Source organism: Ctenopharyngodon idella, chromosome 16, assembly GCF_019924925.1.
Source record: "Ctenopharyngodon idella isolate HZGC_01 chromosome 16, HZGC01, whole genome shotgun sequence".
NCBI lineage: Eukaryota > Metazoa > Chordata > Actinopteri > Cypriniformes > Xenocyprididae > Ctenopharyngodon > Ctenopharyngodon idella.
In genome coordinates this window covers 34394899-34412998 of record NC_067235.1, presented here as the reverse complement: position 1 = coordinate 34412998, position 18100 = coordinate 34394899, and the positions used below count along the sequence as shown (strand labels likewise).

Below are 18100 nucleotides of genomic sequence, written 5' to 3'. Positions count from 1 at the left end.
GCCTTTAGTCTGGCATTATTTTTTATTTTATTTTATTTTATTGTTTTATTTTATTTTATTTTATTTTATACTGCTTGTTTTGCGATCTCTATTTATTTATTTATTTATTTATTTATTTATTTATTTATTTATCTATCTTGTGTTTTTTCACATCTTTTGGCTCAGAAAAGGCTTTTTTTTACTTGATTTTGTTTGTCGTGCCCTTTCTGCCGTTTAGTCTGGCTTTATTTTATTTTATTTTATTTTATTTTATTTTATTTTATTTTATTTTATACTGCTTGTTTTGCCATCCTATTTATTTATTTATCTCATGTTTTTTCACATCTTTTGGCTTGTTTACTTGATTTTGTTTGTCGTGCCCTCTCTCCTTTGCTTAGTCTGTCTTTTTTCCTCTTTGTATAGACTTTTTATTGACTTTCCTGGCTCTCAGTATAAGTAGAAGACAGAATGATATCAGCGTAGCTCCGATGACTCGAATCGGCAGAGCCCTCAGAAGTGAAAGACAGATTTTAATTATTTGCCACCGTATCCCTGTATCAATGCATCAGCCGCACAAAGCAAAATAAATATGCGCTGACCTTAGCAGCCGCCATCCCTCTCAGACAAAGCGTTAAGTATTGCTGACAGTTTGACGTTTAATCTGCTCGAAGGACAAATGAAAGATTAAAGGAAGTTATGGGATGGAGATGCCTCGTGCATAAAGAAGGTGAGATGGCTTCATGTATACGGACCACCTCGGTCTAAATTCTCCATGCGGTTAAGGCTGCAAGTGTAATCTATTCGTCACAACCTCTTTAGCGCAGAACGTCAGCGGTCACTCGACAAATAGCCCATCATCGAGATTCCAGAGTGGCTCGAGAGCGTCGCTCTGCTTGATTTAGGTCACCGCCGGTTCACAAAACTGCAATAGGTCTGATCTGTCTTGTTGTGTGGCCAGCTGTGGTTTCAGTATGATTAGGTGGACGGCAGCGAGGTGTGACCCAACTTTAACAGCGACGGCACTTCATCAGTAGACTCGATGAAGCTGCTGACAGTCATGACAGAGTTGAATGACATCCGTTGAAGACTCATGACGGAATGTCATAATGCCACCAGGAGCTGTAGGGAACAATGCGCTGTTATGCCTGTCATGCAAACCAAAATGTTCTAATGCAAATCCCTTTAGGGACCACGATTCCACCCCTGCTGAACACCACGTCCAACAACCTCTACCTCACCTTTCAGACTGACATGAGCGTTTCTGGAGCTGGTTTTCACCTGGAATACACAGGTATGATGACTGTTCACCTCCAGGGTTTCCCAAACGGGGGTTGGTGAGTTGATGAAAAGTAATTAAATCATAAAATATAAAATTAAAATAAATAAGGCTGCAATCAAAATAAAATTGAAATCATGACACGGCATAAGGACCGTTCACACTATATAATGATTATTATTTTAAAATAGCACAGTCCACGCCACAACTATAACAATAACCACAGAGAGGAATGACGTAGTGTAGTTGTAATCATTTTTCAAGCTGATGAACGATAAAAACATTGACAGCCAATCAGAATCCATCGCTTTCAGAGCTTGAGCATTTTAAGCGACAGACGACATAAACTGCAGCACGCACTTAGAATAATGGCGTGAACACTAATATCGTTATATTTATAGTTATCGTTATCTGTATATTATTGTTACACTGTTATACTTATCGTTATAGTCAGCTGGTGTGGACGCTAACATAGTTATTGTTATCGTTATCGCTATCGTTATCGTTATTGTTATAGTTATCGTTATTATATTTATATATTATCGTTATCTTTATATTCTTGTTATACTTATCGTTATAGTCAGCTGGTGTGAACGCTAATATAGTTATTGTTATCGTTATTGTTATAGTTATCGTTATTATTTTTATATATTATCGTTATCTTTATATTCTTGTTATACTTATCGTTATAGTCAGCTCGTGTGGGTGCTAATATAGTTATCGTTATTGTTATCATTATCGCTATCGTTATTGTTATAGTTATCGTTATTATATTTACATATTATCATTATCTTTATATTCTTGTTATACTTATCTTTATAGTCAGCTTGTGTGGGCGCTAATATAGTTATCGTTATTGTTATCATTATCACTATCGTTATTGTTATAATTATCGTTATTATATTTATATATTATCGTTATCTTTATATTCTTGTTATACTTATCGTTATAGTCAGCTCGTGTGGACGCTAATATAGTTATCGTTATAGTTATATTTATAATTATTATTATCATAATCTTGTTATACTTATTGTTATACTTATCGTCAGGGCTTGACATTAACACCCGCTAACCCGCCAAATGTGTGTGGATTTCAGTATATTGTTATAGGCCTTGCGTGGGATTGCGCATATTGCTCCTAATTTTACTCATTCTCGCAGATTTGTGCTCATACCCAAAGTTCGCGCACATAAAACTGCCTCTCAGTTCCTTTTCCCTGCTTATTGCACTTAAACAGTCAAACACAAAATAATGTCAAAATGTCGGTCTTGGTGAGTATTCAGGTAAACACAGTCAGTTATGTTTTAAGTGAACATAGACAGTTGACAAAGAAAACACATGTGTAACAGTATAATGGATCTTAAAGTGACAGCAGCCTAATAAACCTGCTGCCAAATTATGAGATAATATTAAAAATATCTATATGGCAGTTTTTTCCCATGGTATCGATGTCAAAATTGTGGCCAGTGAAAATGCTGATTGGCTAGAAACTTTGGAAAACCACTAGACACAGTGGCTGATAAGCAAAAAAGTTAAAGTCAAGCCCTGCTTATCGTTATTGTTATAGCCAGCTAGTGTGGATACTAATATAGTTATTTTTATAGTAATCATTATCTGTATAGTCTTGTTATACTGTATGTCCACCAAAGCTTTTTTCCCAAGGTTAGAGTAATTTTCCAATTGTTTTCAATGGGAGCGCCATATTTTTAAAACATTTTTTACCGGTCGCTGAGAGTTGAAGAATGTTCAACTTCACTTTTTACCCAGCTGTCCAATCACAGTGGAGGAGGGGCAGGACAAATGAAGAGTTTGGTTCCAAAACACGATAAACGCCATTTTTAAAAAAATTAAGTTTCTGCCAAAATCAGTATTGTATCTGGTCGGTATTGAAAAGTCAGTTATTAATTTTGCGCAAAATGCGATTTCCGTCGTGTTATTCTGTCATGTTTCCTCCCCTTCTTTCCAAAACGCGACAAACGCCAGTCTCCCTTCTCTGCAGAATGCGATATATCCGCTTAACCAATCACAGCGCACCATTCCACGCATTGTAAACAGTAATGGCGGCGCTCTGAATACACCCGACATCCTAGTTTTCCTTATCTGCTTTGTATTTTGTGATCAACAAAAACAGAAAAATGAATAATTTTGACGGCATTGATGAACCTGTGGTGGTTTCTGTGGTGGGGAAGAAACGCAAGTCATCGAAATGTAATCATTTACGTGAAGAGATTAAGAAGAAGAGGCACTCGAGTCGGGAGGAGGAAAAATGCCGGCTGTTGCTTGTTCCACGACAGCATCAAATTTCTGTCACGGTCCCAAAAACTGAATCATGGACAGTTTTTAAAAGCCGTTTTTAATACCAATGTTTTTAGTCATATGCCTGTATATAAGATTAGTATTGACAAAGTTCAGAGGCTGTCAAATATGTGAATCAACTTACTTTGTTGTGTATTTTCAATATGAAAAACTTTTATATTGATGGATTAATTGCATTTTGAAAAAAAAAAAAACGTGTCATGGATTTATTGCATTTTGGGAAAAAAATAATTTTAATTATAATCATTTTAAAATCAAATTTTTAAATTAGAATTTTTAATGTTTTGATAACCAAAAGATGCTATGTGAAAGTTTGAAACAGAAAATAGTGGTTTTCATCTTGCCACTTTCTTGGTAAAGAAAACACTCAAATTAATCAAAATGGAGTTATAGCGTTTTAGAACCAAACTCTTCAAATTCAACACCGACCAACCGCCACATTCTGCTTGTACAACGTCAACAGATGACAACAACAAACATAATAACGGAAAAAAAATCATTTAAAACAAGAGCCAGAGGATACATACAATACATTACATTGTATCAACATTTATATTTAGAAACTAGAGATGCACTGATACCGATACCAATAGCTGATTATTCAGAATGATATTGGCTGATGCTGATACCCGAGGACCCTCTCATTTGGTACTATAATATTGGTTGAAATTAGCAACAGATTTATTATATTAAGCTGCTATTTATTTTCAGATATAATAATTACACTGAAATGTTTGTATACAACTCAGTTGCACATAAAAGGTAGTTTTCATAAGCACTTGTCTTCCTGGCAATTTTTTTACTTTTTAGAAGTAATAAAGCACAGAGCTATTTGCGATTATTGGATAAGATGCGCACTGCAAATACTGTTTAGTGTAGGGAAAACCTGCAGACCTGGCAACCCTGACTTAAACTACGGGCGATTCACAGAGTCAAATCGAGCCGCTTTATGTACTGTAGCTGTTTTTAACTGTTAATGTGTTGTCGCGTTAACTCGCCCTAAATTCAACACGAGATATTCTCTTCACACACTGAGTTATGAGTTGCAGTCGGACATGTTTTTTTTCCGCACCTTTTTGATTGACAGGATATAATCGGCCCTGATCATTGACTGCTTTTAAACAATTAGCCAATGGCCAATAGTGAAAATAATATCTTTTATCGGCTGATACCGATTATTGTCTGATACATCGGTGCATCTCTAATAGAAAACATACAGAAACAAACTATCTGTGACACTTCTGCGGATATTTCATATCATAGCAAGCAAAGCATCTCAACTGAAAAGAAAAAAGAAAATGCTGTGGTGCCGAAGCGCTCTCAAGCGCACACAGCTATGAGTTTTCAGCTAGCTAAACGCTTTGGTGGAATTATTGAATTGTTTGATTTACGAACACCACAACATGCACCACTTAACATTTGTTATGACTCGTTTCTCTCACGGGGCTCTTTTGCCCCTCACAGTGTAAATGCAGATCAATTTCCATTTGTGTTGGTGAACATTTGCATTCTGACAAATGAAGAGAGTTTCCTGTGTCCTAAGCAATAGGTTTGGACTCCTGCCCAGAACCTCAAACCCCCAGCAATGGTGTGAAGGTGGGCGACCGCTACTTCGTGGGTGATGTTGTCTCATTCCACTGTGAGCAAGGATACACTCTAAAGGTGGGCGATTTCATATCTTACGCTTCAGATGCTCAGAGACGTTTGCTCTTGTTCTGAAAAGCTTTTTGGCTGCTCATTTTGTCTTTTTGCTTACGTAATCGACAGTGCGTTAAACAGCTGACTTCATTTCAGAAAATCTTTCAGAAGAGTGACAGTCAATCAAAAAGAGTTTGTTCAATTACGAGCACTCACTTGTCCCAGGGGTTGAGTTTTTTTTTTCCTTTCCCTGCTTTTGAAATGCTTTTTAAGTGGAGATGTTATTGTTTTTACTCCAGACTTTTGGTCTTAAAATATGAAAATGCATCATAAAATATTAATTGAGATTTTTAAAGTTGATGATCTAAAAGAGTGAAATATGTTTTTTAGTTCTCTCCCGCATTGTCACCATGACCAAAACTTTTCCCAAAACATTAATTTTTCTCAAAAGTTAGTTTTTTTGTTTTCCAAGGACCTTGAGATGATATGTGAGAGACATTTCCAATCTGTAATTTTGTATTTAGTATTTAGAATCAGTGTTATTTTACTTTTTATTTTAGTTTTATTCATGTTTTGAATTAGATATTATTTTTATTAGGAATGCACAGATATGAACATTATGGCCGATACCGATAACCGATAATTCTTTATATTTGAAAGCCGATAACCGATATATTGTCCGATGAATCTAAATCCAAATTTTTATAATAATCCATTATTTATTGGCTTTAATATATCGGCCAAATTTTCTTATCAGACCGATAATGATAACATTAAAAATGAACATATATATCGGCCGATACCGATATTGTGGCCGATATATCATGCATCCCTAATTTTTGTAATTATTTTTTTAGTTTTCATGTGAAATTTAATTTAATTTTTAGTCTTTTCATTATTTGCTTTTGTCATTTTATTAGTTTTTTTTATTTTATTAGTTTTTTTATTAGTATTTTTATTTATTTATTTATTTTATTTTGCTGTTTAGGTTTAATTTATTTTTATTTTTATTTTAGTTTTAGTTTTTATTTATTTCCAGCTAATAATTTTAGTGCTCCAACTTAAAATTTTGTCAGTTTATTCCCAAGGCTACATTTCTGATATCATAGCTTTTTAACTAATATTTATATATTATTTCATTTCAGCTTTAGTTCAGTTAACAGAAATGTTTTTAATACTTTCTGTCGCTGTAATTTTGTAAAATGATGCAAAATGTGCAAAATATAATTGTGAGTTAAGAATGCATGCATACACTGTAAAAATGATATGATCAATAAGTTATGACAACATATGTTTTTACATTGCTTCAGGTTTCAAGTTCAGCAATTTTCAACTTTTTTATAAGTTATACAAGGTTCAACTCATTTTTTTAAAGTCAGTTTAATGTAATTTAAGTTGAAATGACTTAAACATCCAAGTTGATTGTACTTAAAAACTTTTTTTTTTACAGTGTAGCATCAGCATGATTAAAATGTGATAAAAGTGTTCATTAGTCATTTCAGGAAACAAAACATGCGATGCATTTACACTTTGTTAAAAGGCAAATGAAACCAGTGAAAGTGTGTGTTCAAAAAAAGGCAGTTTATTTCTAAAAGTGCCGAAGTTGAAGAAACACCTTAAAGTTTATCGTTTGATTTTCTGCTCTTCTGTGCGCTTTATTAGATTCATTCACAGCGCCGAGGCTTTGTTATTGTGGTACGTGGAAGAGCACGTTGAATGATACATTTCCTACGAGTGATTCATCTTTCTTCGAAATTGGTGAGAGCTTCTTGGAAAAGTCAATATCTTTCTTCATTTCCACTGTTGCAGGGAAGTGCATATATAACGTGCATGCCGGGGCCTGTCAGACGCTGGAACTACCCCGCGCCCCTCTGTCTGGGTACGTCTTATTTGCAGTCACTTCTCCTTGTTTGGCCTTTTCAATGAGAGCATTACCACTGCTTTCCTTCTCTGTAATCTCAATTCTCCACATTAGTGTGTCGCAACATCCGTATGTCCCTGTTAGTTGTGCCGTTTCATCTTATTTGATTTCAGTGTAACAGCTGCTTCATCACAGCGTACCAACCGTAGAGAGATCGACCGTGGTCTGTTAAAGCTCCATTTAATCAAATGGACTATGAAAAAGCTTTCTTCAGGCTAGATCTTTGAGGTCGCGTTCAGTCTAATCTTCTTTTTTACATTCTCTCTTTTGTTGAAATCTATTAGCCTTAAACCCTCCTTCCGTGTCTCATGATATCTCGCGGCTATAACTCCATCGCTCACAAGTTGCTCGTCATCTCGCTAATGCTTTTCATCCAGAGAGACTAATAGCAGTGACAGACCGCGGCGTAACCTCAGGTTAAGTGGCTTGAGCAACAGTACAGTAGGACAGTGCAAGTTTACTTCTAATAGATGTACATTTTGCAAAACTGATTATGCATACTTCTTTAAACTAAGTTCAGAACACTCTAAAAAAAAAAAATGCCTGGTTGTTTCAACCCAAATTTGGATCAAATTAACTAACTAAGTGTTAACTAAGTGTTAAGATGTAAATCTGTTGATTATATATTGATGTTTGGCTCTATTTTTAAGATTTTTATGGTAAATGCAAGTGGTTATTCTATGGAAGAAGTCAAAAATACCATGGAAAAGTCACATTTAAATTTCAATTTATTGAAGAGCAATCTAAAAAGTAACAATTCACATTTTCACTGCAAATGTAATGCTGGAATTGCTCTGTTCTTCCACGCAGATCCAAAAAAAAAAAAGCTTTTCGATACAAATGTCTTTAGGTTTCAGACATTATTTATATCATCTAATGATTCGAAATATGTTGTGATGTGTATTATAACATTTTTAATGAACAATGAAATTGTTATATTTATTTACTTTTTTATTTTTTCACATTTCATTCCATTTTAATTCTACGGTCTTAAATTCAGCAATTGAATTTGGATTTAAAAGTTAAGCGCAATTTAATTTAGAACACTGAATTTGTGGTGTTTCATCTTATACAGACTCTAGAATATTGAAATATAACATATAGAAATTCATGATTTACATCATCTAATGTTTTTATAAATACACTCTAAAAAAAGGCTGGGTTAAAAACAACCCAAGTTGGGTTGAAAATGGACAAACCCAGAGACTGGGTTGTTTTAACCCAGCGAATGGGTTGTTTTAACCCAGCGATTGGGTTGTTTTAACCCAGTGGTTGGTTGTTTTAACCCAGCAAATGGGTTGTTTTAACCCAGTGATTGGGTTGTTTTAACTCAGCGATTGGGTTAAATGTTTGCCCAACGTGCTGGGTAGTTTTATTTAACTCAACTATTGTTTAAAAATGACTGTATTTCTTGCTTAAAATGAACCCAAAATATGTTGGAAATGAACATTTATTAATAAGTTTAATGAATAATAATTAAACAATAAACATTTATTAAATTGCTTACTAATAAATGTTCTCCTTTTGATTATTATTATTTCCTCCAGTAATTATGTGTCTGATTTTTAATTTCCAACATACTTTGGGTTCATTTTAAGCCAGACATATAGTCATTTTTAAACAATAGTTGAGTTAAATAAAACTACCCAGCAGGTTGAGCAAACATTTAACCCAACCGCTGGGTTTGTCCATTTTTAACCCAACTTAGGTTGTTTTTAACCCAGCATTTTTTAGAGTGTAGATTGTGTGTATGATAACATGTTTTCATACTGAACTGAACAATGAAATTATACATTTATTTATTGTTTTTTATTTAAGTTTCAGGTTACTTCGATATTCCCCTTTTAGACATTCTACTAACTACACATCAACTAACTCTCATTAGAGTATTAGTAGACTGTTAGGTTAGGTTTCAGGTTAGTAGAATAAGTTGACATGTAGTTGCAAAGTTACTTATAGTCAGTAGAATTTCTAAAGTGAACTATCAAAATAAACTGTAAATTGAGGATTTGTTGCATGACTCGGTTGGTGGCGTTAGACACGGCTGTGTTTTTAAGAGTGGCACTTGAAGTTTAATTGATCCGAGCTTCTGCAATGCAAACAGAAGATTCAATGTTCTCTATTGACATTTCAATTGCTGTTCTAAAGAACTGTAAAGGGACACAGCGAGTCCGACAGGCCATTCATTACACATGTGCCAATAAGACGAATGCAAACACAAGCAGGAAGATATGCACACACACACACACACCGCAGTAAAATCAAGGGGATATACTTCGGTCTTCAATATTGGCCTTTCAATCCCAGTGAGTTCTGGTGGTGTTAATTTAAAAAGTCATTATGAGAAAACATAACCCATGTATCATTTTCTCAAAATGAACACAGCACATTTATTCCATTAGCATTTGAAAGCATTTCTTATTGCACATCATTGCATTGTTATTTATATATACAGAGAACACGAGGCTCTCTGATATGCACAAATGAGTTCATTTTGCATATCACTAGATTCAGTAATGGAGTTTGGATTTGATGAATATCTATTTGATAGTTTCTCATTGTTCCCATTTGGGAATCTATTCTCAGCGCTGCATCGGGCGTTACAGTATTCTGTGTGTATCGTCTTCACTTCTCTGTGCACATCTGCTCTTGTCTTTTAAGCTCAGTGCGGCGGCTTCCTGTCCGACATGAATGGAGTCATCCTAAGTCCTGGCTTTCCCGGAAATTACCCCAGTGGCCTCGACTGCAACTGGACAGTTAAACTTCCTGTTGGCTTTGGTGTGTATCCTGTAACTTTCAAGTTGCATTTTACTTCTTTTCTTCAGGTACCTTATTGTTAAAATGTACCATATCTCTCCTCCGATTGTTTATGAACCAGGGATTCACCTGCAATTTCTCAACTTCTCCACGGAGGCCGTGCACGACTACCTTGAAGTCCGTAGCGGGACGCTGGACTCGGGTTCGGTGATCGATCGGTTCAGTGGGCCTGTTGTTCCAGAATCGTTCTTCAGCACGACCCACGAGACCAGCTTCTTCTTTCACAGCGACTACTCCCAGAACAAGCCCGGTTTCCACATCACCTACGAGGGTGAGACGGATCAGTCCTGCCCACGGCCATTACTTCCCCTGTCGATACGGACACACACCGCTGGATCCCTTCTCGCAATAACAGGATAGGGAATATAACCAATTGTTCTCTTTCAGTTCTAAGCCCTGTTCAAAGCAAGTCAGTCAATCTCAGCAACATCCACAAGCATTTTCTAGCCAGCTCCAAAACATCCAGAATGCTCTCCAAATGCAAAACTCGGACGAGTTTGTGGGTCGCCTGAACGACTGATTGGTCTTAACGAAAATCCCTGTATAATTAAGTTGCTTTTGGGAATGTGTGCATCAGTAGCTGTGGTGCTTTAAAGGGTATGAATTTAAAGCTGCAGCTTTTCTGAGAGGATTTGACCATGCAAACAACTACGGCACAGCAGTAAAAGCTAGCACTAAAAATATAACAGCTTCAACAAGATTCAAATAGACCTCTAAATCTAAGTGTTAAACTCTTCCCTTTTGTGCTATGGACATGAATAATGCCTCTAATTGTTAATCTTTCTGAGGAGAGGTGTGCTTTTACTTTACTACACTCTAAAAAAAAAAAAATAATGTGTTGTCTCAACAAAAAAAAATTAAGTTTGCATCAATTTTTTTGAGTTATGAGTGAATTTACGCTCAACCAACAAGCTACATTGAGTTAGAGGAACTTAATAATTTGTAGTATAAACACAAATTTTTAAGCTGATTACTCAAAAAAATTAAGTCGCTCCAACTAGCCCTGGAACCAATTATGCTGCCTTCATGTGCTCTCGGATTTATCGTAAATACGAGTTTCCTAGGTAAAAATTGCACAACGCCTTCCCATTTTGAAACTTGAATGCGATAAGTTCGTAATCACGACTTCAGAAGTGGAAATTATCAAATTTCCCATAGCACGTGAAGACAGCATTAATCTTATGATTAACATTATTATGTTAACAGAACTCTACAAAATAATGTTTCCAACTTAAAAAGTTTAATTAAAACAATAAATTAGAATTTTTAAATTGCAACCATGGATTTAATTAAGTTGTGGTAATAGGTCCCCTGAATTACTTACTTATTTTAGAGTGTAAGTGATTAAAGCCCATAAACACACAGGGTACAATGGGGCTAAAGGCACACCTTAAGAAAAATATTGAATGATTGCAGAAAAAATATATATGTTTGTATTGAACATTTATGTAGAAACAGATTTTGTGTGAAAATAAATCATAAAAGTGGTTTATTTGTAAATGTATGAAGTGGGCCTTTTACACACGGCATGGGGCAAAAGGCACACAGTATTGATACTAATATTTTAGCTAAAATAATGTTTTTAATATTGAACACTCTAAAAAATAACGCAACAGTTTGCATCAATTTTTTTGAGTTATGACAACTTTGAGTGAATTTACGTTCAACCAACAAGCTACATTGAGTTAGAGGAGCTTAATAATTTGTAACATAAACACATTTTTAAGTTGATTACTCAAAATTAAGTCGCTCCAACTACCAGAGTTGTAGTCTAATCTGATCTATTTCAGTTCAAATCCACAGCTATCATAGCACATGCTAACATAACTTATTTAACATGTATATTTAATGAACAAGTAAGACATTACTTGTCACTGGCATTAGCGCAGTCATTACTTATAGAGTCAATCTTCATGTATCTACTCTTCAGCACAATGATAACCACAGAAACTTCAACATTACAGAAACTCTTTTAAATGTCAAACATAACAGCATTAAACACTAACAGATCTTTCCCTTCACTAAAAACAAATAAATTAACACTTAATTTCAACATTTATTCTCCTTATCCAGTCCTATGCAAAGTATGCTGGGAACTAGAAATCCACTGCATAATTTCTGAAGTCATCAAGACAATTTCGTTACTACAACCTAATTTTAAAAACAAAAACAAAACAAAACAAAAAAACAATTAATGCAGAAATTTGAGTTTAGATTACAGACGATATTAAGTTGATGTAATGATCAACATTATTATGCCAATAGAACTCAACAAAATAATGTTTGCAACTTAAAAGGTTTAATTAAAACAATAACTTCTTTTAAATTTATTTAAGTTGTGGAAACAGGTCCCCTGAATTACTTTTTAGAGTGAAGTTAATACTTGTTCAAAACAATCACTTAAGCAAAGTTTATACAATTTTCTGTTTATTTTGATAAATAAAAGAATTCATTTTTGTTCAATAAGTATACTGTCATTAAAATCATCATGCTAATTATTGTGCTTTCGCCCTAACAGCAGGTGCGCTTTTTACCCCAAATACCATACTTTTATATATTCTTCTGTTATTGAAAAACTGTTGCTTTAATTACCTTGAAAAATCATTGAGACCTTTGTCTTAAAATATATTCAATAATTTTAGCGATTCTCATTTTCTACTTAAATCTACAGCATTTAAAAAAAACATCAAATATTAGATCAAATTAGTGCAGAATCAATTTCGCGATCGTGTCAAGGATCAGCCGAATTTCCGTGTGCATCTTGAAAAGTGGATGTTTTGGAAAGTGTGCTGGGAAGTTTTTGGTTTGGAGGAAAATAAAATCAAAGGCTCCTTTTACCCCGGAGCGCCTTTAGCCCTGTTGTACCCTAAAAATCCTTCTAAATACAAAAGAATATCAGAGTTCACACCACAACTATAACGATAACGGCACAGAGGAACGACGTCGTTGGAATCACTTTCAGAAACATTGCAAAAAAGACCTGCAGCACTTATAACAAACAGAACGATATGTGTGGACGATATGTATAATTATAGTTATATTTACAGTTATCGTTCTTGGTGTGAATGGGCCTTTAGACGGTTTTCATCTGACAGCCATCCAGAAAACCCTAGTAAGATTTATTCTGAAGCAACTTTGTTGTGTTTTAAAATCTATTTTTATATTCCACCCCTGGTGCCTCTCTGGTCTACACAGCCAGAATGTGTCAGTGTTCTGACTTTATGCTTCTTGAACAGTGAGATGTTTCCCGTCACTTGAGAATGACTTTGAGTTTTTGAAGTAAAAAATAGAAGCTCTCATCCTCAGTGAAACCGCTTCCTTTGACAGAACTTTTCAGTATTAGTCACACAATATTTATTGCTTTTGTGTGTGTGTGTGTGTGTGTGTGTGTGTGTGTGTGTGTGTGGCCAGACTGCTAATTTTAGACATTTAATTTTAGATGATAATTATGACTTTTTATGTTCTCTAAATAACTTAGAATTGGAATATTAAATCCATAGTTATTTTATGCTTGCCTTGTTAATAATAATGCATGTTAATTGTCTTAACATTTTCCACATCATGGACAATAAGTTCAGTGAAATTAAACTGAATAATTTTAGAACATTGTTTTGCATAATTTCTATAGCCATGGGAGAAGTTCCTGCATAATCAAATGTACATTTTCACTAAAATAGATGTAAATGATGTGTTTGAATGACTGGATTGGCATTAATGTTATTTTAGTATTATATATTAGTGTGTATTAATATTTTGGAAACACTTTAAAATAAGTTTTTTTTTTTTGTTTTTTTTTGTTTAAGCATTAGTTAACATGAACTAACAAATGAACGTTCATTGTTAGTTCATGTTGGTTAATGCATCAACTTAAGCTTCGTACACACTGTGTTTCGGCACGTCTTTGTGTTCAAACCCAAGAGATTTTCACTGCCGATGCGCCGAGTGAATGTGCAAATTCACTCCCTGACAGTATGTGGCGCTCGTGCTTAATGCAAGTGAATGGTAGTGCAAATAAACATATTTATGAATTAGACATTCTAAATAATATTTCTTGAATGTAAATAAAACAATAAAATTACAGATCTAAAATGGCATATATATGGCATATACGTGACCTGAGGAGATGGTAATGATAGTGCAAATAAGTCACAATGACAGTAGTGCAAGTGAACATCAGTGCAAATAAACATATTTATGAAACAAACATTCTCAACTATATTATTTGAATGTAAAAAAAAAAACAATAAAAATACAGAAATAAAGTAGCATATAATACATTTCAATTGGTGTGACCAAGAACTGGCAGAGCACCATAGTTTGTAGGGCTCTTCTTCGTCATCGTCTTCTTATCGATGTGTGCTCGGCAAGACTGTTTTGTGCTTGAGCGCCACCAAGTCGTGTTTTACTGTAACTTCAGCAGCTCCAGGCAATCTCATTGGTCGGCCAGTTTTTAACGCGGCACGTCAAACCCAAAAAAAAACCTGAGGCGTTTTTTTAAAAATGACGCTTTTACGCCTGGCGTTTTGCGCATCGGTGTGCACACTCACATTGGCGCCCTTTGTTTAGTCACGCGCCATTAACTGTCGGCGATAATCGCTCGCAATAATCGTCCCGTGTGCACAAGCCTTAACAAATGAGGTGTCAGTTACTTATTTGAAAAAGTAACTTGGATATTTTGAATAAAATTAAAAGTAATGTTACTTTACTAGTTACGTTGCTTGTAATGTGTTACCCCCAAAACTCCTTTAAAATGTACAACAAAATGTCTGAGTTACTTTTTCAAATAAGTAACTGACAGCTCTCCTGTCTCCATGTTGAGAAAATCATTGAAGTAATCTGTAAAAAAAAAAAAAGTTAATCTGATTACGTAATTCACGTTACTTGTAATGTGTTACACCCAACACTGCCCGACTAGTCTATGCAAGCCTTAGTTAAAGGGTTAGTTCACCCAAAAATGAAAATAATGTCATTAATTACTCACCCTCATGTCGTTCCACACCCGTAAGACCTTCGTTCATCTTCAGAACGCAAATTAAGATATTTTTGATGAAATCCGATGGCTCAGTGAGGCCTGCATAGCCAGCAATGACATTTCCTCTCTCAAGATCCATTAATGTACTAAAAACATATTTAAATCAGTTCATGTGAGTACAGTGGTTCAATATTAATATTATAAAGCCACGAGAATATTTTTGGTGCACCAGAAAAACAAAATAACGACTTATATAGTGATGGCCGATTTCAAAACACTGCTTCATGAAGCTTCGGAGCGTTATGAATCAGCGTATCGAATCATGATTCGGATCGCGTGTCAAACCGGCAAACTGCTAAAATAACCCGAGCTCCGAATGAATCAGCGGTGCTCCGAACCGCTGATTCATAATGCTCCGAAGCTTCAAGAAGCAGTGTTTTGAAATCGGACATCACTATATAAGTTGTTATTTTGGGTTTTTTTGGCGCACCAAAAATATTCTCATCGCTTTATAATATTAATATTGAACCACTGTACTCACATGAACTGATTTAAATATGTTTTTAGTACATTAATGGATCTTGAGAGAGGAAATGTTATTGCTGGCTCTGCAGGCCTCACTGAGCCATCGGATTTCAACAAAAATATCTTAATTTGCGTTCCGAAGATTAACGACGGTCTTACGGGTGTGGAACGACATGAGGGTGAGTAATTAATGACAGAAATTTCATTTTTGTGTGAACTAACCCTTTAACTATAACAGCACTAATTGACATTGGTGTTTAAAGGAACACTCCACTTTTTTTGAAAATAGGTTCATTTTCCAACTCCCCTAGAGTTAAACAGTTCAGTTTTACCTGTTTTTGAATCCATTCAGTCTCTCACAAATGTCTCCATGGTTGCAAGGCACCTGTGGGTCACAGGCGCTGCATAATATCATTGCGCCTGCTGCAGCCATGGTACGGCAGCAAAGTTCCTTGATTATTACGCCGGAATGAGAGTATAGTTCCTAGCCATATCGGCCTAGAAAATCGCAGCTTTTCATTTTCCGTCGGTCTTAGTACACGATGTAACTACAGAAGAGTCAAGTTTTAAATAGGAAAAATATCGAAACTCTTTGGCCATTTTTGAGAGAGATGCTAACGGTCTAATCAGATTCAATGAACTATGCTAAGCTATGCTAAAAGTGGTACCGCCAGACCCGGAGATCGGCTGAATGGATTCGAAAACGGTAAAACTGAACTGTTTAACTCTAGGGGAGTTGGAAAATGAGCCTATTTTCAAAAAAAGTGGAGTGTTCCTTTAAGGTTTTATCGCTGGATAAAACCTTAAATAACAGCATTTTTGTTTTGTCTGTTCAGCATATGAACTGCAGAGGTGTCCAGATCCGCGGCCCTTTCGGAATGGAGTGGTGATTGGCGGTGATTTTGGGGTGGGCATGACCATCTCGTTCCAGTGCCTGCCGGGATACACGCTGCTGGGTGAAGCGTCGCTCACGTGTCTGCATGGCATCAGCCGCAACTGGAACCATCCTGTGCCTCGCTGTGAAGGTACCCAACATCCCTCTCGTCTTCTAGCCAATCTTATTGAAAATCCTGAAATGTTAAGGTTTTAATTGAACTGTCATGTTTTGTAAATTCTATAAAAGCATCAGGGGGAAATATGGACCACATATGCAAGCGTTAAAAACACTGCAAGGCTTAAACTGTGAGCTTAAGCTTTATGTCACTGCATTATTGCTTGTTGCAGCTGTATGTAAGGCATTGCGATTCTCCACAAATTGCTAATTGTGTTTTGATTTTATTCGCCTTCCGTCAGCACTTTGCGGTGGTAATATCACAGCCCTCAATGGGACCATCTACTCTCCGGGCCACCCGGCCGACTACCCCAATCTTAAAGACTGCATATGGAGCATCCGAGTGCCTCCAGGCAACGGCATCCACATCAACTTCACCGTGCTCAACACCGAGCCCATCTACGACTACATCACCATCTGGTACGACTTCTGCGAGTGTTTTATAAGAACTTCTCACCTAAAGACTAACATCTGCTGGGCGTCATATAACAGCATGAACTTACATGAGTGTTATGGTCAGAAAATAATTTTAGGATAGAGATACCGATTATTTTAAGGTTTCGGAGTCTGACCATCGTCATGTATAAACTATTTTAAGCAAATTCATAATAGCTTTTCTTGATAGTTAGATATACCACAATGATAAAAATAATTTTGCAACCATTAGATTGCAAAACAAAAACTGCACAATTGCCATAAGTGTATTTATTTATTTGTGTTTTTATTTTATTTGTGTTTTTAAAATGGCTGATGATGAACAATATTTTATAATGTACAATTGCCATAAATTAATAAATTTGATTGATTTATTTATTTGTTTTTAAATGACCAATGATGAATCATATTTTATAATGCATGCATTATTATTTTTCTATTTTTCCATATTATTCCATATTATACTTATGACAAATAATAATAGTAATAATAATAATAATAATAATAATTAGATTGCAAAACAACTTCACAATTACCATGAATTAATTTTATTTATTTATCTTTGTTTTGGGCTGTCTAGCGAGTTCAATGCCAGGCATTTTTCACTTGCGACTGAATGAAAACCACTTTTTCTTGAGAAGAAAAAAAAAAAAGGTGTGGGTTTGGATCCATCAAAATGATTCTTCATAAATTCCACCAGAGAGTTTGTCCTTGTCTATGAAAAATGCATCTGTTCTAATGCTGCTGATCTGAGACTTGCGTAACACTTTTAGTCTTTTATCTGTTTTGTTTCACACTTTTCTCGTGCTTTTCCATATATTTCCTCCTTGAGCGAACATTACTGCTGAAGTGTCAAGTGGCTGGCGCCAAAGAAAAATGTTGACGCTTGTGTTCACATCATGGAAAATAGGATTTGATGTACTTTACATAAGTCCTTTCCCCAGATTGGTGTATTCAGAAATCATTAATCATAATGTATGACCTCTCAAATTTACATATCAATGCATATTCAAAGCTTAATGCAGTTGTTACTCATTTCTCATGCAAAAGGTCATTTACATACAAAAGACTTCAAGGTACAATAGTGAAAACTGTTTAATTCTCAGGGTCAGAGCAAGGGTGCAAAATCTGTGTACAATGAAATTGTGACTTCTTCCCAGGTTAGTGACA

General features: G+C 35.3%; 1 protein-coding gene across 4 annotated transcripts in view; it reads left to right on the top strand.

Moving 5' to 3' along the window:
- csmd3a (CUB and Sushi multiple domains 3a) overlaps nucleotides 1-18100 on the top strand; it is a 305727-nt gene that overhangs the window by 191229 nt on the left and 96398 nt on the right. For 3 of the 4 annotated variants that reach the window (XM_051864522.1, XM_051864520.1, XM_051864523.1), the window contains exons 37-43: nucleotides 1166-1270; nucleotides 5115-5233; nucleotides 7019-7088; nucleotides 9792-9908; nucleotides 10009-10218; nucleotides 16281-16469; nucleotides 16738-16915. In XM_051864522.1, the coding sequence (XP_051720482.1) occupies nucleotides 1166-1270; nucleotides 5115-5233; nucleotides 7019-7088; nucleotides 9792-9908; nucleotides 10009-10218; nucleotides 16281-16469; nucleotides 16738-16915 (988 nt within the window). The remainder of the gene's footprint in view (nucleotides 1-1165; nucleotides 1271-5114; nucleotides 5234-7018; nucleotides 7089-9791; nucleotides 9909-10008; nucleotides 10219-16280; nucleotides 16470-16737; nucleotides 16916-18100) is intronic. The other variant, XM_051864521.1, reaches the window with a different exon arrangement.